Below are 21,256 nucleotides of genomic sequence, written 5' to 3' on the forward strand. Positions count from 1 at the left end.
GGCGGTCAACGTAAACTAGGGGAAAAGCTGGTGTTACATAGAGTCGAAAGTTGTTGGAAAGTTGTTACCTTGCGGAGCATCTCCTCGAGCGACTCCATGTCCAGGGCGGAGTTGTTGTTCTCCGTACGTACGGGCTGAACCATTTGTCACAGTTTGTCGTCGCAGTTGGCCGCTTTCTGATCGCACTGTTCACTCGCGCGTCACTAGTTCCTTTGGAGGAAACTCACTCTTGACCATCGGCGTTCGACGCGAAGCAGAAACGAGCGGAACACGGAATATCGAAACCACGCCTCGTATCGAGCATGATCCAAACACGATTTCTATCGTTTGCTATTCAATGCCACTCGACGATCCATCTGCGATGATTTCTACTCGACGATCGAGAGAATCTCGATCGTACTTTCCTAACCTGGAGAAGATAACGACCGCCGCTAGGAATTCTAGGAAGCTTTCGAGAAGGCAGAAGAACAAAAGAATCGAACCGTAGTTCGCTAGAACTAATTCCTTTTACCACAAAGGAGCATTACATCTACCGTCCAAGGGGGCCGTAATTTCTACTTAAAGTTTCCATCGTGCTTCCGATCTTGGAAGCTCGTCAAGAACCCCTTCGAGTCTTTAAAATGCTTCAACGACCGCTTTGAGCGTTCAAAAATTGTTCGTAACAGCCGAACGAACGAGACCGAGAAACTGGGAGAAGGATTGGTAAAAAGGAGGGAAGGAAAGAGGCGGGAAGAAGACGGTTTCAGGCGGTCTCCTATTTTAACCGGCATATAAATTACGAACGGTGAGTCGACCGAAGGAGACGGAAAAAGAGAAAGAGAGGGAAAGAAATCGTTCTTGTCTTTTTGGTGGTGCTTTCGAGCTTTTCGTCGTGGAAACATAGCAAAACAATGAAAGAAAAACTGGCTATGGGGGCAAACGACGAGCATCGCGAGAGCATCGCGCGACGACGTACGCGTCGAGGGTGTTGGCGCGCACGAATCGACTATTTTCGGGCGGAGGATATTTTTAAGCCCCGTTTGGAGCACGAACGACCGATTTCCAAGGAGAAAGAAGCTCGTTTCCCGCCCCCGTGCCTCACGTCGAATAAACCAAGAGGGGGACACGCAGTCGACGACCGTCACGGCCGATCGAGAAAGAAAACGCATCGGATGTGTGCCGTCTTCTTTGCCTCTTTGTATCTTCTTTTTCGTCTCTGTTCGCCGGGGAACATCGCTCGCACCCAACTAATTAAGCCTGGCCATTGAAAAACGCGCCACAGAGTTTTCTTGCCGTCTGTTTTTCGTCCGAATCTCCGCGAGTTAGGTTATTTTACCTCGTCGTGATTTCCTTCGAGTTACCGCGATTCTCTAACTATGTTTATTATCGCAAGAAACGTATCGATTCGTTCGTCAGAGCAACGAGTGGGAAATTCTAATCTAACAATCTGGATACTACACGCGTATACTTGCTCTTTCGTACTACTACGCGCGTTTGACGAGGATTATTAGAAAACTCTTCTCCACAATTTCGTAATTTTTAGCTGACGTTGCACGTCCGAGTGGCTACGAGACACATAAACTACACGCTGACTCGAATCCGCAGCGAACGATCTTAAGAGCAACGCGTGATCTTAGTGACAATTTTATTGGCTCTACCTGGCAGATTAAAAGCGAGTCAGCGATCGAGAGACGTTAACCGCTTCTCGCTTGGAAATTCAAGCAAGGCGCGTTACCAACTCGCAGGAAACGAAACGCGAATCGAAAGGCAGTTATTTGGTCGTATTATCCGGCACGTTGGCTCTTCCCTACAGTTATACGAGTTTCAGGTAGTTTCGGCATTTTTACAGCAACGGATATCGCTTGGACAGGAGGGTGTTACGGCCTATCGGTAAAACGGCGAGCCTTGTCGCCTTTTCTCGAGAAGCACCACTAAAAAGAAGAAAAGAAAAAAAGTTTCGTCGTAAAGCCGATTTAATAAAACTGCGACAACCTGACTCGCGTCACAGTCCCTTATTAATTCTCTCGAGTGGACGACCGACGAGCATTCGTTCGATTCTTCGAGCAACCGTGATACGAAGGTTTCGTTAATTACCACGGGAACGCGTCAACGAAGATGCCTTCGCCGGTTAATTTCCCGCGAGAGACGGTACCGCGACACGATCGATTCAATTTTTCAGAACGATAGGTCCGACCGGAACGGAAATCACTCGGATGATTCATTCGCCTTGATGTTCCATTTGCCCGACGACTTTTAATCATTTCGCACGAATGACAACAATTTACGATTGGAAAAGAAATTCTTGGCGGTTGGATGCCGCGTTCCCAATGTTCGATGTTTGAGCAGCGCTCGTTAATTCGCGGACAGGCCCGAAGTACGGGTCAAAGCGGAGTTGCTCCTAGGGGCATTTAATTACCAAACACGCTAGCTCGACAGGGTGCTCCGCAAACACGTAAATACGCGGCCGTTCGTCCAGCTTTCGTTTATTTTCGAATGGAGACCGACGGGTTAATGTATTCCTCTACCTCCGCAAAGGGTGGAAATTTCGCGATGCGCCGCGGAACTGCTTCCTTTTGCTTCCTCTAATTGCGCCCTTTTGCAAACTTTCTCTTTCCGTCTGGTGTTTTCTCGGGTACATCGAATCCTAGAAAATCGATATCGCTGTTTGCGAAACAGGCATCGATCCTGTAGAAAGGCGCGCGGATCGACTCGCGTTAGAAAGGTCAGCAGCCCGGACTTTTCACTCCATTAATCGCGAACAATCGATGGATCGGTCGGATCTCGCGGCGCTTCCGTCGATTCGCCGGTTACGAGAGCACGGTTCGTCGACGTATAATAAATGGATAGACACGGTGAAAGGCGCGTCAAAAACGATCGAGGACGAGAGGTGATTTCGCTAAACCTATGTTTCTTTTTGTCGATTTATCGCGCGTTCCACGAGAGATGAAGCAGGCCCGTGTGCTTCGCCACTCTCTTTCCAACTTGCGCCTCTTCTTCTCTCGAGTTTTTCCACGTGTCTCTGTCCGCCGTGCGATCGACCGATGTTCGTTCGAGCTCTCGACACGAACCGAGCCGACGCGTTTTATCTCGACTCTGTGATCAAAGCTTAATTGAAAAAGGGCCGAGCCCATCGCCACCCTACCGTCACCCCACCACCAGCATCGCAGCCGAATGGAAACTGATACCGACCAAATACGATCGACAATGCAGCCTTTTACCTCTCTTTCGGCGCGTACAACTTCGGTATTCGCGAGCTACTCGGCTAAATCGACAGATTAAATGCCGGGGACAAAGAGCGAGAGAGAACGCAACGGGGAAATGGAGAATGGCTGTGCAACCGCCCAGCCACGTCCAAGGTAATTCTCAATGGCGACCGCGTAATTCCGATATTATCCGCGATTAAACGCCGCCTGTCTTCATTTTTCGTGTATCTCGATGGGCCCGGGTCTTTGTCTACTTCTGCTATGTGCTCCGACCGTTCTATCTATTAACTCTGCAACTCCCTATATTCCAGCGATTCTATCGAGACGTACGATTTATCGGAGGTAACCAGATAATATAGCGCGTTGTTTCTTTCATGAACGTTTAAACCGCTGTTGTACCCTTTATTACCGATTTAAAAAGCTCGTACAAACGAATCGATAGAGCGCAACACCTGTCGTGACACGGAAAAGGAATAAAGGTTCATCCGGGCGCGAAACGCATTCCAAAGGACAGCGATGACAAAAGGGGCTGATGCTCGGTTGCACCCGTTCACGGATCCACGGGCCAGGGTCGTCGAAAGAGACGTTGGCTCAGCACACGATCGCTCAAGCACCTTGCTAATTGGCTAGGAACTTGAGCCGAGACCGATTAATTACCAGCGCGAAAAGATCCCTTGATTTTTCTCGCTCGGCCGTGAGCCGTTTACCTGCTAATTAGTATCGTCGGCTACGAGGGCTGCTAATTATCTTAGCGGCTGGCGGCGCGACGCGTGTCACAGTCGTCGAGAGAGCGGATTCGAATACTCGTGTCGATCGACCCTTTCAGCCTGGAGAACCTGTCGACCGTTTGCCACCTGCCATTCGATCGCGTTTCATGCTACTCGATGACACTTCACTACGATTTGTTCCATCGAGAACGACAAAAAGCCTGCTTGAAAAAGTTAACGCAGTCGGTGTAAAAAAGGGAAAGGAAGTTAAACGTACAAAGGATCCGAAAACGAAAAAAAGTTATATGGCTGTTCGCTATCAACCTCTCGACTTCGCGGAACAAAACTCGTTCGACGTCATAAACGAAAAGTGCAAAGACACTCGACAGAGATCGAGACTACTTTAACATCCCCTTTCTCCCAAACTACATCGATACGAGACAAAACCGATACTTCCTCGATTCCACGTTACCCTCCGTAATGGATCCTTCCATAAAAACACGTAACTCTATAAACAGGTTTTCCGGAGCAGCCCTCGTGAAGCTGGCTGTTCACCGGTAACGGCGAAATATACTCGAGATGCGAATAATTCATCGAATCGCGGGTAACGTCCCGTATAGTCGGTGAACGGATGAATAAACGATGGGGAAAAATGGTGCTCGATACAGAGCGGATGTCGTGCCGTAGCGTCCGCGCGAATCGTAGGTTCGCGTCGCGTCGCGTCGACGTGTCGATTCGCTCGTTATTAAGCCGGTCGCGTGCGCGCTCTCTTCTGGTTTTCGCGCCTCGAACACAACGCGAATCCCCACGCGTCGTTATCGTAACTTCATTAACCATGCGTTAACGAAACCCGTTTAATTATGCCGGCGGGCTCGCGGCGGTCGGACAGCGATTTTTTTAATTAAAAACCGCGTCATCGATCGACAGACGCGAGCTCTCGTCGTCGGTGTGCAAGGGCGGAGAAAAACGAGGACGAAGGTAAACGTGTGTGTGCGCGCACGGTAATAACGAGAGAATCGCGGCGACAATTAATTACCCTTACCGGTGGTGTCTTACGATCGTCATTTCACGGGCCGATTAAGCCGCGCCAGCGAATAAAAGCGAATTAAACCGCCGCACTTTCCTCGATAACGGCCTACCGAACGACTCGCAGTCGAATGTCTTCTATCGACCGATATCCGCCTCTTTTCCTTTTACAAATTCCACTGAACGTTCGATTAATCGACGCGGGATATCAGTTCACCCTCGATATCCGACTCGTAAAGCAGGTACTTGGAAATCCTTTCACCGATAATCGAGTTCCGAGCAGTCCATCCGAGTCATCCTACGGTTGGTCCCAGAACGGTCGACGATCGTCGGACAGTTTTTGCTCGTCTAAATCCACCACCTTCTCTACTTGGAATGCGTTGTCGGATGTCGTCAGCTCGTGTCACTGAGTATCGAGGGAGAGGGGCGAAGAACGTGACGCGTCGCGGCAAGGCCGGCCGGAAATGTCCATCGCGAGTCACGGAAGCGTCAGCGTGCCACGGAAGCGTCAACGTACCAGAAGAGGAGTCGAACAGAGAGGGTCGGAAATAGAGTGGGGATGATCGCGTGTCTCGCAAAGCGATGATCGATCGAACGACAACGAGAGCGTGCTGCTCCGGTCGCGGTTCACGGGCCACTGAGAGGGAACTTGTGTTCTAGCGTCCAAGTTGTGCTCCGAGCCACCGAAGAGACAGAGGGAGCGACAGAGAGGAAGAGAGCGTGCCGTACGTCACATGCGCGTTGTAACCCCAAACAAAAATGCCGGCTATCCTCGTTCCACCTGGCCGAACCCGGTGTCTGCCGTGTTCTCTGCCTCGCTGCTCCTCCACCGTGAACAACAATAACAACAGCACGCGCGCCGCACGGGGATGCGGCGGATCACTGCAGAATACGGAATCGGGAGTTCTGCCAAACTGTGCCCGCAACCTCTCCTGCCCTCCTACACGCTGCCGCGTCGCCTTCCCTTCTTTCCTCTGTCTCTCTTGTATCGCGCTGACAGCCGCTCGTAATCACCTTTTTCACGCGACTGCGGCAACTCTTGCTTCGCCCACTGTGCACGAGCTTAACTCCCACTTTCGCTGCTTCGGCAAGGGGTTACGTAACGGATAGGTTAACCGAGTATCGGGATCGTTGGGAAGGTGGGACGGTGACATAGGATCTGGATGCTCGATTGCGTAATACGTGTGTGCGCGCTTTTTCGCGATAAGGACCAGATCCTTTCGAATAGGTAGATTCCAACAGAGTTCGACAAAGACTGTTTGACACAGTCCAACTTGGGGTAGGTCGGTCCGCGTGAATCTATCGTGGTCAACAGATAGTTGGAACGTAGGTCTACCTTGACCGAAATAGTAGTTGCGGAGGGATATTGAAAAATGGTCGATAGATGTAACCTGTAGACGCGAAATACGTGTCCGGAGACGCGACGCCTTGCATCCAAATCGGAAGTCGCGGTGGATTTCTATTTAACCGAGCTTCGATCGACCGATCTAGATACGATGTTGATAAACAGATATGCGAACAACTACCTTGCACAGCCAGTTCCAAAATGTATCGTTTATTCGGCATTGGGACTCACCTGTAACAAAGAGAAAGCAAATTTCTACGTTAGCGCGTGGATTCGTTGGAAGCTTGAAAAACGCACTTGAAAAAGTCCCCTCGCTTTCGACGAAATCTCGTCTCCCCTTTAAAACGCTCGGGGAGAACCACGCGTCGAACGATGTTTCGTCGGCGCCGTATCACGTAACGTTATTGTTCCGACGCGCGTCACCGCAAGAAACCGATAGCGGAAGCGAACACGAGTACCGAGACGCGTTTGATATTCGGCGCGCGGGTTAGACAGCACGGAAACGTGGCCAGGATGCGAGCAACCAGCTGGAAGCCGGGATATCTCGGCTCTTGGTCATCCGCGTGTCATCACGGACGACTCGTAGTGACGTCGTTTTACGGTTGACATCGACGACCGTCACTGACGGGACGCATATAACCAGGTTTACGCGCGACCAGCACGACTCGTTGCGCTTCCCGCCGTAATTGCCTGGAATTCGAGCAACGCTATTTTCGATCCGAAATTTCCTTCTTTCTGCTTTACAAGATTTAATCGTTACGGAACGGTGGATCCAACGATGATGATCTTTTGGAAATTACCTCGAGGGGAGAAGATCGTGCTCGGCAGAAAGGTAAATTGATTTTAAGTGGTTCGAGCGTGGGTGGGTTTGATGGTTTTGGCAAGTTTTTATTTGCCATGCTGGGGTGAGGTTTAGAGGCTCGTGAAACTGTAGAAACTACCAGCCAGGTTTTAATTGCGCAATTTGGAATGTTTTTATGGGTGCTTGAAGGGTGTTTGGGTGGAATTCGACTGAACGAGAAGATGGGTGCTAATTAATTACGAAGAGAGTTTTAAAACGCGTCGAACGAATGAAGTTTCGAGCAAGTATACCGTCGAATAAACGATTCAACGAGGCTCGAAAACTTCTTTAACCGTTTTTGTATTTTCCGAACGACTCTTAGGAAGAACGATAAAGATACAGACAAGGGGAGAGGGAACGAGAGAGTTTAATCCCTCGAAGAGGATTCATTGTCTGTCAGTCGATCGGCTCCGCAGACGCTTGGAAACTTTCTTTCGAGTCTCTTGTTCTCGATGATCGTTCGATCACCGTCCCTAGTACATAACGAAGAAACACGGCTCGTTTAGATTTCCAAACGCGTCCGCAGATCCAAGAATAAGACGTGTCGGTTGGCTCGGCTTAACAGGATAACCGATTTAATTTCCCTCGACCTCAGCTGAACGAATGAAATATGTGCGAATCTCTTAATCGCGGAAAGGTTTAACGAGATCCGTAGACGTCGTAAATTCTCCCTTATTTCCAAATTAACCGAGCAGGCACGAGTATGCTTTTATTTGCGCGAGACGAACGCGCGTCCACGTTCAAACTGACCGCCGACAATATTTTCTGTCTACTGGCGTGGCCGCGTCTTGCCAGGCCGAGGCACGCAGCAACTGGGCCGGAAGTGGCTATTACGCGCGAGGAAAATTAAGTCCCGCGCATAATCGAGCTGCAGCTCGACGAATCCATCGTGCTTCTCGTCTTCTCTGTTCGTAGCGCGTTAATTTCCGATTGGATACGGTGAATAGATGTTCGATCTTTTGGATCGCTGAACCGAAACTGTAATTCGCAACCCTTCGCTCGCAGGACGGCGTATCCATCGATCGATCTGCACTGGCTCCTCTGCTTTAATCCTGGCGTAGAAACAACAGAGCTGCGTTGTTCAACCATGACAGATAGAACGATGTAAACAAAGAAACGTGTAAACAACTAGATAAATAAAAACGCAAGCAAGCGAAAATGTTAAAAATAAAAACGTCAACGAACAAACAGGAGGAAGAACAAACATTTTAGAATAAATCGTTGCGAGATGCTCGTCCAAGCACGAAACATAGAAACTACAGGAACACAGGAGAACGAACGCCAGAATTGTAGGGAACCAATCATTCGGGTTCCTGAGCACTGTTCCATCAATTTCTTCCTAATCCTAAGATCTGGAACGGTTGTCGTGCACAGAAACGTCCATCATACCAGAGAATCACAATGTAATACACTTTCTTCCGCTTTAACAGAGACCAGGATCTCGATCCTTGTCTCTTGCAGACCAACTTCTACCGCCCACGTGTTCTATGCGATCTCCGAAAGCGCGCTTCGAGTGCCTGGAAAGATGATTAATCGATCCGATCGGTTAATTAACCGATGCGGTTTCATTAGAGCGGCTACCGGTGACCGACGGCTATGCCGGGAATTTTCGCGAAATTCTCCACCGACTCCAGAGCGCAGTTCGTGCTATGAATTTTGAGAGGCGATCCGGCCGCGCCCACGCGTCGTCCCGCATCAACGACGAGCGTTTTTTTCAATTACTCGACCGCCCAGGCGACCGGCGACGTCGTAATTATCGCCGACAACTTTGCAACTGGGTCAGGACCGTAGCTTAATCGCGGATCAACGACGTTCTCCTTGCGTGGCTGGTCGCGAGCGAAAGAATTTCTGCGTTGGACGACGGAGAATTCCATCGAGCCAGCCACGTTACCGTTCCGACCAGCTCTCCAGAGCTGCGCGTTCTTAGATCACTTTTATCAAACGATTTTCATCTCTTATCATCAGCGCGAGAGACAAAGGAAACTTTCGTCTGGAATCCAACGCTAATGGACGTTTTCCCCAAGTTATCAACGTCATTCGGCAGTCGAGTGCTCTTCAACAAGGCGGGGCAGGGGAGCAAGAAACGACGAGGCAAAAGAGGAAGCTGCGTATTTTCCCGTAGGCCACTGCTAATAGACTCATCAACTGGGCTACTTAGCGGAACCCAGGGTCGGGAACAGACTCGTGGTTGCGGTAGACGATCTATATCGAGTGATCGATACACACCGTGCAACTCGTGCAATAGCGAAAATCGATGAATTCGCGCCGGCAATAGCGTCGGCCGCCAACAACAGCTTAAAAGGAGACCCTGTAATGCCTTAGAACGAACCTTCCTGCCATTTTTTACACCGCCGTGTCTCCGAAAGTTTTTCACGGCGGCGGTGCAGGAATGGAAGCTGAATAGAACGACAAAAGGCGACCGGGACCAATAAATTTCGATTCATCGGCGCGGCATTCGAAGTTCGGCAGCGTCTAAGGCACGCAAATAGAGGCTAAATCGTTTTCACCGGAGCTTCGAAAGGATAGGAAGCCTGGTAGCGCCCTTTTAAAGTCGACGTAAGTGGATTTTCGGCCAAAATCAGCGATAAACTTGTCGACGTCCCCGCCCCTTCTCAGCCGGTTCGCGAACAAAATCAATATTTAATTCTGCCAACTTTTCCCGCTGCCTGATAACCGGATGAACGAAGAATGGAGCGGTAAACAGGAAGGAAGGAAGAAAAGAAAGAACGAGGTTGTGGAAAACGGAAGGAGAAAGGGGGGCCGCTCGATGGGGAAGCGGAAGTTCGATAAGACGTACCGAAAACCGTCAACCAGAAATCTATCGTCTTACGATTGTACGTTCACGGGTGAATTTTTTCTCCAAACGTTCTTCTTACTTTCGTTTTTTTATTTTCTTTTATCTTTTATTTTTAGGACGCATGGTACATCGAAAACATGTTTGCGCGAGGTGTATCGATTTAACTTCTGCGAGATTAAATATTGCATTTTGGCAAGAACTTGCCAGTGCGATTAAAACAAGGTGGAAACTTTGGTGGAACAACGGGAGACTGATATAATTAGCAGCGCGCCAATAACCTTTGCACCGGCACCGTTGAACGTTTAACGCGCGACGTGGAACGAGGCAGAGCGTGATTTCAAAATCTCACGGCATAATTATCGGAATGTAAATGCTGCATAATGTAGTTCCATTTAGTTCGATAATTGGTAAATGCACGGAGGCGAGGCGCACCGGTCGCGGCGGCTTTAATTAAATTTTCGCCTAGCCTCGCCAGACCGGCCAAGTGCTGAAAACGATACGCTTCCGACACCGTAAAAAATGTCCGATCACGTTGTTCCTCTTTATCCTTCACGGATCCAATTTTATTCTTCCTTGAACAAATACCAATTTCCAACAAACTCGGACTTTCGAAAATGAGAAACCAGCTACGCTTAGGCTCGATTTAGGGCCGCTTTTATACTTCCAACGATACGAACTGTACATCGGGGACCATAGCGTTCTTGTAATTATCACAATTTCAATAAAAATAAATTGCCAGTCAGAACGAGGCCACGTACTTCCATTTAGATGCCAGGAAACATTTCACGAAGAATCCTGTGGCCTCGCGAGAAACGTGTCCGAAAGCAGCCATAAATTGTCAGGGAAGAAGAACGATATATCTAGTCGAAACTGCGGCGAGGGTTCGGAGCTAACCCTACGCACGGTCAAACAAGTCCCAGGAACCGATAGGCGTGCGCGTGATGAAATTTAATAACGCTGCCGTGTCCGTCTTACAAACGAGCCCGATTAATTCCTCGGATAAGGCTAATCATCGCGGCGATCGTAGCGAGCAAAACGTTCGCGTCTAGCGCGAGGCTCGGTTACCCCGCATCCCTGTAAACGCAAATCTAACGAGTCGAATCGGAGGGGGAGATGAGAAAGAGAGACGGTCGATAAGGAGTGCAGATAAGCTTCGAACGCGGCGGCGATTTTTTCCCAGGCAGCAGATAAGCCGGATATTCCGGGGGCCTCGAGTTTCCCCCCACGAAGGGTGCGCGGACGTTGTCGTGGAAAATTCGGTCGCGAAACACAGCCCGTAAATTGGCCGTTTGTCAGTGCGTCTATGGTCGACACACCTACGTAAGGGTCTATGGGCCTGTGTAGTCGGGGAAATAGTTTTCTGTCTGCGTATAGGCCAACCAATGATGCGACGATAAATCATCGGCCGTTGTACGACCAGTAGTATACGTGCCGTCATTGATTTCCCTCCGCCGACACGCGCACCGGTTGCGTCTCGCGATTTATCGCGACCGTTATTGTTCTGTCAGCTCGTGATCGCTGAATTCTCGGGAAATTCGTGTTAGAATAAATACGCAAAGTTGATAGGGCATTATTAGAACTAAAGGATTTCGAGGAATTCGAGGTATTTAAAGCCGAGTGGATTTCAAGCGAGTACGAGCGTACTCGGAACGGACTGATTCATTGGCTGATTGATCGAAATCAGCCAGATTACGCGGGCTAATGGTTTAAGCATCCCTCGAGCCGGTTCTGCACTAATGTAGCGCTCTACAATACCAAGTTACGACGTCGTTGCTCGATCAACTAATTTTCATGACGGAGACTCGGCCAGCCTCGCGTGGCTCGTTTACGTACGAACAATCTTCGGTCTAATACGTTGGCTTAACGTCTCGCAGTATTTCCAAATACCGCGACCTATTCCTTGGAAGCTTAGAAATTGTTCAATCTGTCGTTAATAACGAGAAACCTAAATATTTCGTATGCTTGTCGAAAAATGTCACCAAAATCATGGTCAATGAGCTTTTAATTACGCGAAGTGTGTAGAATTTCACTACGATCGGTCTGAGTAGGTCGTTAGACGGGCTCATCGAGTACGTCCTTCGGCTTGTAATCTCCGCGAGAGGTCTGAACAGGTATAACGAGGAACCAGCGAGGAGTACGGCGAAATCGATAGAATTAATGACTCCGCGGCTATATAACCGGGTAATATTATCCCTCGCATGGTCGGGCTGCGCGCGGGATCGCGCGTTTCCACGGGCTTGTTATTCCCGCCCGACTTCCGCTCGATCGATCCTCCTTGACGATTCCTCGAGAGTCTCGCGCCCGTTCACCCCTTTCGTCGCGAAAAACCTACCTCTATAGGCGTCTCTAGACGCTGCATGCCCGCAAAAAGCTATCCCGATGGCTCTGTTTTCGTTCCGGGATCGTTGGGAATTGCCCTGAAAGATTAATCGAGTTCTCCAAGACGAAACGCGTAGCGTAAAGCTTCCAGCGATGTTTTGTCTACCGTATCAGCCAGCTAGCCAGCTACCTAACAAGCCTTTAAGTGAACGATCGTTTCAACTTTCGACGTTATTTGGAAACGAGCGAGTCTGCTTAAAGAGATCGACGATCGAGTCTGCTCAAAGAGATCGACGATCGAGTACATACAGCAGATTATAGAAGAAAAGATCGACGCGTTTCATCGTGGAAGAGAAAAGCCTGTGTTTCATTGAGGATCCGGTGGGAAACTCATCGAGTGGCGGACTAATCAGTCTCGTATCTTGGAAGAATTCTTCTAAAGGATCGGTGATTAGCGTTGAAACTCGCGGTGATCCTATCGTTCCGATGAAAATCTTCCAACGCATCAATCTCCGAACGCGAGAAACTAGAAAAAGAGGAAAAAGGAGGAAGAGAAAGATGGAGATAAAAAGAAGGAAAGCGCCGACAAAAACTCGACCGCCATCGGAGATGAGAGACGGTGTAATCAACGCGTTACATTCGACAGCGATTCTAAAACGCGACTCGACAGGGAAGAATACAGCTCGGTAATTTATATTTCTGGTGCGCGGATGTGGCGCACAGGGCCACGAATGGGACAAACAAAAGCGACGTGTAAATAACGAGAACGCTGATGCTTTCCCAGCCACCGGATGATCGTCATTGTTTCAGCTACAGGTACTTCTCGTTGTTCGCGAGATGGCCGACGAGAGTAGGGGGTGTGGGGCCACTCCCATTTACCCGTTTTCGTTCGCTCACGATTCCTCGATTACAATGCCTCGCGAGCTTTCCAGCAGCATTAACGGAACACTGCAGCCGTGTGCGTTTTATTGCGGTTCGCATTAACAATTTAACGTGCAGGAATTGAAGCTGCCATATGGAAAGCGTTCACCATCCTAAGTGAATAATTGGAACGCAAATGGTCTGATCGCTGTCGGCTTCTTCTACATTTACGGAGTGAAGCAAAAGTACGGTACGAACTTGTTTATACGAATTTGTCAAGGTACAAATAGTTTACACAGAACCTCGATTAACTGGCTAGATCGGGTGACAAACAGTCAAGATAAATCGAGGTTCAACGGGTAATCACGGGACCAGGGAAAATAAGCGGGACTGTGTTTTCTGCGCTACGATAACCTCGATATTTCTCGGCATGTATTCTTTTTTATGATATAATCGTTCTTTCTTTTTCATTTATTATTGCAAGGAAGAAAAATATTTGGTCGGTCGGGTTACTAGACAGGGATTCGAGCTTGGATCTTCAGCTGGCCAGGAAGATGCTTCCTCGATTAAGTTACCCAGGCTAATACTTTCGTCCTAAATTCTTAGATTGTTCATTGAACGGTTGCTTACGTGATAGAATTATTTAGAATGTAATAATATATATTTTCAATTTTGCATTTACAGGTGTCTCTTCTTCAAGTTCATCTTCTACAAGTCCACCGCCGGCATCATTTCATATAGCAGCGATCATATCTGCATCGGCGATGTGCGAATTATTAGCCACTTTCTTATCTTAACTCGCAACTAATAATTTTTATAGATTAATCTCTCCTCTCTACATCTCCAATGGTAGATTCACCTGCACCGAAATCAAGAATCGTCGATTTCAGTGACTCAACCGAATCTATTCTTGTAATACATAATATAATATAATATAACAGTAATAATAACTGTCGGTACTCGGATGGTACCGTGCGACTAAACGACAGAATTTGTTATGTACATAAGACACGTAAACGCGAGTGTTTGTTACTAGTAAACAGAAGACACCGGCTAATCGAGATCCTACTGCAATTGCAATTCATATTATAGAAGTTCACACTCAGATTGGTAGATTCAACCGTCGGCAGTTCGTTTAGTCGACCACTAACTAAAATCTCGTTCAAACAAATGAGGTTCTATTGCGAAGCGCATTTGCATACGTAACTCCAAAAGTAAACAATTATTAATAGAAGATGAATAAATTTTGCTGGTTGTCTTGTACGAATATTTGTGAGAATTTCAAATTTTAGTCTCCATTGTTTCCATTGAGAATGAGAATTTCCTTTGTTTTCTCACCATTCTGTACAAAAGTTTCCCCCAAAAGGATATCAGTGACTGCCACATGGCATCCGAGAGGAGAGCGACATTGCCACGATGGTATTCAGATGGACGATTTGCACCGCGCTATCCAATATTTAGACGAGGACGCATGTGGCAGTCGCGTCGGTTCGTCTTTCATCCCCGAAGAACTGGCGATCACCGACTCGCAGGGAGCTCGAAGGAGCTGCCCTAATAAAAACTGCATCGTAGCATGTCGCGTTACACTATTTACCAGCGGAATCTCGAGGATCGTGGCCGTGTATCGCGTGTAAACGACGCCGGCTCGAAATCCGCGGTTACGTCGGCATCGCGCTGGAAGCTCTATTCCCTGCTCCTCGGGGAATTCCCGGCGTCTGCTTAGCGCCCGGCCCATCCCTGGGATTCCCGGCTCCCAATGACACGCCATTCGTGTCAGTACTAATCCGGACTAAGGAGGTTGAATGTAGGATTGTGGCCATTAATTCGAGCCACCCCTCGTGGCGAGCAGCCCGGCCACCGCAAACAATTCCGTCGCCACCCCTCGCCGAGGTTATCGGCGTCGTCCCGCTTCGCTCTCGTCGTTCGAGGATCATCGAACGCGTTGCGTGATCGAGGATCATAAGTGACGGAATTCACACCCCAAAGATCGTGCTTTGTTTTTAAAGGGAGAAGCTTTTCAAGAGCACGATATACTTGTTCGAAAGGGTAAACCGTACCTTCGCCAAGGGTTAATCCTCGAAGCGGTGAAATATCCTCCACAGTTAACCGTTTCTACACTTTGAAACTGATACAGGATTCACGAGGTTGCTCGCGGAAGATGCTTCCAGCACTGAGATCCGGATCGAGATGCTGTGAGATTAGCTTTGTTGCCTGTTTACTACCCACGTCTAAAAATACGGCGATCGATACGGAGCGTTAAGCGGTCGGGGGTCAAGGATGAGGAACGCGTGACAGGGTTGGTTCCGCGTTGGATTCTATTCCTGTTTCAGACGCCATTCGCCACGGGACACGGTTAAGCTCGTCGATGATCCCGTTCGTCTTAATCCGAAGCATCGTGTCAGAGGGTTGAAGAGAACGTGACGGTGTAACCGATCGAGCGAGCGTGAAAAATCCGCGAGGAATCCGCCCGGACGAACGGAGGCTTATCCGATCGCGGAAGAACCAGCAGCAGGAGACATCGAGAGGGGATCGTGCCGGGCGATGATGAATTACCGGAGGAACCATCCATCATTGTCATAAACAGCGCGAAGATCGCCGTTCCGGGGAGCAACCCCGAGCTGCAGGCGGCCCCTTGCTAAGATAATTACCGGCACCTTCCAATAATAACCTCAGAACGCCGGTACTGTCAGTCTGTTAAGTATTATCGCCCGATTCCGCCGGGCTGCAGCTTCATTCGCCGAAATGTAACAACCACGTGTACAAGCGGCGAAAAAAGTGTTGGTTATATGGCGCCTTCTGTGACATGTTTTGCTGAATTTTCAGGAAGTATCATCTATTTCAAGAATACGTTTGAATAACAACCGAGTGAAAAACAACGTAATCTTCAGTTCTGCGAAAAAAGATCATCAAGGACACTAGGATGATTCTACGATTCTAGACTCTACGATGTTTTTACGAAGTTTTTCTACTGATAGAACTGACTTCGGATGTTTCTCTCTTTGCAGTCGTTGGAATCGCGCGAGAGCTTTCGCTAAAATTAATACAATGTTTCGATAACAGAAGTTTGGTAATTGTAATAATAAAAGTTGGAATAGCGTTAAATTTTTCACGATATGTATTTCTTTGGCGCAACACGGCGCCGCGAACGGTAATTCTACGACTGTGAACATTTATTCCCCATAAGATGCTACATAAACGCAACGCACGCGAGCGTAGGGCACGAGCGATATTTCAGCGACGTTTTCCACGAGGCAGGTAGCCGGATCGCTGGCGGAACCGCAGCGGATGCAACGAGCGCTGACAATATACCTATAAAACCGTCGTCGTGGTCGCGATCTTCGTTATTCTGGCGCTATTTTCGACGGCGTTTCCGGCGACGTCGTCGGTGAATCAGCGACCAGACGAGTGGAAACCCGCGCGTACGGTGAAACGCAGCGAACGGAGGACAGGGAAAGGGAAGTGTACTCGGCGTGGGTGTGCTTTTATTATCGTGTCATCCCGTAAGTGCAGCCGGTCCTCTCTCGTCGTTTCGTATCTCGCCGTCGTGCTCTGGCCTCGTTCGCTTTTTTTCTTTCCATTCTCGACGTCCAAGAGCCTCGCTGTGCGCACGCGATAAGCGGTTTGTTTGCATTGACCGTCCACCTCGATCGCTCATCGTTCAATCGCGGCGATTTCCAACGACGCAACGGATGTCACGATGGTTGCTGTCGATCGACCGTGACGATGTCTATGAAAGGACGGACGAGGGAATCGCTGACGAAGCTTTCATGTGGCTGACGAATACTTTTAACCCTTTACCTGACGATCTAATTCCTAACTCGCGTGTAATATAGTCGACAAAGTCTTTTGCGCGCTACAATGTTTATTTATAGGCTACCAATTTGAAATAGTAGGTTAAAAAAATTCACGGATCGATTTTCCTGAGAGGTTCGATCCGTATTAGGTATGTTGACAAATACACAGGTTCGCGGTCTCCACGTTGGAATAATTCAAAGAAATGGATGTTTATTAAATAGAAAAAGATACGGATACTTGTTTGCATACTAATTAACGACGGAACGTGTCGTTAATTTTCCATCGTTCTCCATCGTCCGACAATCACATACCTCGGAATCGCATGGTATTTTATGGCAGGTCCTAATGAGGTTTCCCTCACGACCGAGATGAGTAAGTCGCGGTAGTGATGCGGCAAGTTTTTAATTAACACGTTGATGTACTCGTCACCGAGCATTCCAGGGAACAACGGGTTCGGGCTCGTAATTTCGGTCGCGTCAACGTTACGTCGTAAAAGTTGGTTCCCCGGACAGGCTCGTGTCGTCCGTAACGGGGCGAATAATTCCGGGTAGAAGCAACGGGAAAAGAAGCCGTCAGCTTTACGATGTAACAACACCGAGAACACCGCTACGTGTTGATTAAAGTTACCATCGTTGCTTATTCGACGTACCGCTAAAAACGCCTCTGCTATCTCTGCACCACGCGCCAAACGATCGTTTTAACGACAGTTGTAAAATATGGCGCTGCATGAAACTCTCTACTTTCCTCGTAGATCTTGCAACGATTCGAAAGAGAACTAAAACTCGATCGATCGATGTTCGAGATACCGCAGGTAGCATAAGATTACGAAATTCGAATCAACTTGACACGCAGATATCTTAATTGCCCGTCGTTGAGAGCAACTCGACATCCACTCGTGAATAAGTTTTATGTTTAATTGGCCGTGCTCGAGAATAGCGTCTGTTACGCAATCGTACGCATCCTGGCTTCTCCCATGGGGAACAAGCAAAAAATCCCAGGGAAGACCCCCGAAACGAGGAGTGAAATACGGGTGTTGCGAGACCGCGACGGATATCGATGCGACAATTTCCATGGAGAGTTGTTCGCCGTGAAAAGTGAAGACGGACGAGAGGGAAGAAAAGCGAAAGTAGAGAAAAACGAGCGTACAGAGCGAGGCAGAGAGCGTGCAGGAGGAGGTAAAAGGAGGATCGAGAGGGAGAGCCGCGTTCGAAGAGACGGCCGGTAGTTTAATTTATAAATAGCGCTGCCGGCAACGGACGCTAGCAGTTAATAAGCCCCTGCTTTGAACTTGCCACCAAGTGCGATCGTTCATAACCAGCGAATGGATCGATTCGAGACTCACGCGACGACTTGTACTAATCGTCGCGATTAACGATTACGATCCATTCTCGCGTCCGTTATCTTTCTCTCCGACACGCGTGCATACGCGAAACAATAGCGGGTGCATTAAGAAAGCCACGGAAAGAATAGAGGCCTGGTCTGTCTGTGTCTGACAATGGCAGACGCGTTCTACTGGCGCCAGGGCGGTACGCTCACGAATCACCCGGAAACGGGTGCGTCGTTTAGATCCATTTGCAAAAGCCAGCTCGCTTCAATTTCCTACCGCCTCTTTCTTCCTCGTTCCTCGAGATATACTCGAACGTATAAAACGGACGGTACGCGACCAGACCTCGAGAAAGGAAGGAAGAAACCTCGTCGCGTCGCGAGAAAATGGCTAATCTCGAAAAGCTGAATTTTTCAAGCATCGATTTAAAGAGAACGCTCGTGTTCGAAGCAACTGGGCTCTGAAAGTCGGTTACGAGAAGTTTCCACGCCGATATGGGCTTCTCTCACTACCGGTAGAATCCACTAACCGACGACGAAGGCAGAAGCAGAATTTTCACTTTACGATTCTCTCGCCTAATCCGCCTAAAGGTCGCTCGTAAGCGAGACGGTTCGTTCGTGACGGGTACGACGATTGGATGGTCTCGCTTTGTCACTCATTGTGTACCAAACCGTTTGCGCGTCTTCTTCTTTCTTTCTTATTTTTTCCTTTCTCTTGCCTGTTCGAGAAGATCGTACGGAAGCCTGATCCGCGATATTTCCGCTCCGTTTTATTACATCGTAATTGTGGAATTGTCCCGGTAAAGGGTCGCACGCCAACGAAGATTCTGTTCCGCAATTTCGCCAGTTATCGGCCCTCCTCTCGTTTCTTCCTTCTACATCCCTGCCTTTTACGCGGCCGACACTTAATGAAACGTGGCATGAGTCCGTGTCGTACACGCATTGCCAACGAAATGTATCAATTTCGTTGATGACACGACACCGCTACCTCGCCAAACCCATCTGGAAAATACCCAAACTCGCTCGCCACGTGACGCGTTTGATGTGGAACCGGACCACGATAATGACCACGTCGAGATCGATACGGTATCTAATTGATAGCGGAGTGTAACGAGCTGTGTGTTGCTCTTTTACGTATCCGTATCCGTGATACAAAGGCTGCCTGAAAATTCCGTCTGTTTTTTTTTTTCTTTCTTTCTTTTTGTCCTGTCACGATCGTTAGTTGAAACATTGTAACGAAAAAATGCTCGCATCCAAGTTTGAGAATCGGATTTTGTTCGTGCTTACTTTTCCGTTCGTTAATAACTCTTAACGAATTCTCCGGACGAAAAAAGAAAATTACGAACACGTCGCCGTTTCGCGACGGAAGGTTCGACGAAAAAAATCGATCTCGGCTGATATTTACGAGCGGACCAGCGGAATTCTGAAAAGAGACACGTGGAACAGGGCAAGCTGGCACTGTAACGGCGGAATTACATTTTTTTCAGTCGCGCGACAATTTCTCATTCTCGTCCGGTACGGCCGAGAACGTACTAATTAAAATTCTTGCGCGAAGAAAGGGCTGCGCGAGAGCACTCGTTGAATAAAACGGAGAGAAAGGAAAAATGAAAAGCCGAATATACATGCAAGCGGAAAACCGGAGGCCGCGACCCGGAAAACCGTGCCGGTAAATAAGGATAGCGCGGCTTTACGTCTCGCGGATACGAATACGCTCTACTGGCGAGTGGTAATAGCCAACTTTTCAACGGAATTTTTCCACGGAACGTTTAACGATCTTAACGAACTGTGGGTATCGACGCGATAATCGTTACACGATCGTCTTACGAATTCTCTTGCTTCTCCACCTTTTAACTGTTATTTTATTTCTACGCCTTTTAACAAACTTCTACTTTCTATACAATAGCGAAAGCGAAAGAAAAGTTTCGTCTATGGCGATTCGACACATCTACAGGCAATGGCTGACGCGCACCTGTTTGGCGCTGCAGAGTTTCCAGCATTGAATTAACTCGAAACAATATATCGCCGGCATTGTTAACCGAGTCTGCGTTGAGCTTCGGCGCGAGGCTACTTCATTTATCAAGTTAAACAATGGGTCTGGTTCCCCCTGGCTGGATGGGCTATCAGCCCTCTTCGAGGTTTCCACGGAAAATCTCTTTCCCCGTTCTCATCTTCCGCTCAAAATCACCTCGAACGTTTCTTGTCTTTCTCTGCGCGGGCCTGCTGTTTTTCTCTCGGCTCCAGTCCGCGAACGTGAGATTTTCCACTGGAGAACACACCAACCGGAGGAGACGTTTCATCGTATCCCACGCCACTTCTCGTCGACGAGGTGCTGCGGTGGATAATCAAAACTGCCGCGCCGCTCATCTTATCGGGCAACGCGTTTCACGAAATTCTAACTCAATTTTCGGCGGCTCGTTGCCCGGCTTCTCTTCAACGTTATCGCGGCCTAATCACCGCGAGAACAAACCTTCGACCAGGCACGAATGCGACGTAAAGTTGGATGTAAAATCGTTCTCGTGCAGCTCTCCTCGGGGAGAATTGGTATTTCTACGGAGAATTTGGTACAATTGCTACGTTCGTTTTACGATAGGGAATTTATGTAGCTGTACTCACAGAAAGTGGTTATAGCGGCGGTATTTCGCGCTGGTTATTTCGAACGGAGCGCCAGGACCGAGGTAAAAGTCGATACGGAATCGAACATACAACCCTTTGTTCCTCTATTTCTTCGTTACGTTGGCGAACAAAGAGCAGGTGGATCAAAGGAACGCGTAAACCCTGGCCAGTTTAGCAGATGCCGGACAACGAGCGGAAGGAGGAAGGCGGCTATCGTTCGTCTTCGTGACGCGACGCCGACCGGGCAGGTTTGTTTAAAAGTGTGTTCTTTGGAGTCGAGCCAGGTCCGGTGTATCGATAGATTCCCATTGAACGAGACTACGTTCAATTAAAGCTAAGTAACGAACCGTGGAATTAGAATGGTACTATATAACGCGATAACACGCGAAACTCGAACACGGCACCGGAATCGCGCGAAATTTAGTACTTTAATCCGGCCGGCCACGT

General features: G+C 48.6%; 1 protein-coding gene across 9 annotated transcripts in view; it reads right to left on the minus strand.

Moving 5' to 3' along the window:
- The window catches only part of LOC117214322 (uncharacterized protein CG43867), a 98,470-nt gene that overhangs the window by 36,143 nt on the left and 41,071 nt on the right, over positions 1–21,256 (minus strand). The window contains exons 1-2 of one of the 9 annotated variants that reach the window (XM_033460329.1): positions 4,932–5,570; positions 69–210 (exon numbers count right to left, since the gene is read on the minus strand). The exons of 7 other annotated variants lie outside the window; for them this stretch is intronic. In XM_033460329.1, the coding sequence (XP_033316220.1) occupies positions 69–143 (75 nt within the window). In that variant the 5' untranslated portion in view covers positions 144–210; positions 4,932–5,570. Of the gene's footprint in view, positions 1–68; positions 371–4,931; positions 5,571–21,256 lie in introns of those variants that run through there. One more of the 9 variants, XM_033460330.1, reaches the window with a different exon arrangement.

Source organism: Bombus bifarius, unplaced genomic scaffold (assembly GCF_011952205.1).
Source record: "Bombus bifarius isolate JDL3187 unplaced genomic scaffold, Bbif_JDL3187 scf7180000009200, whole genome shotgun sequence".
NCBI lineage: Eukaryota > Metazoa > Arthropoda > Insecta > Hymenoptera > Apidae > Bombus > Bombus bifarius.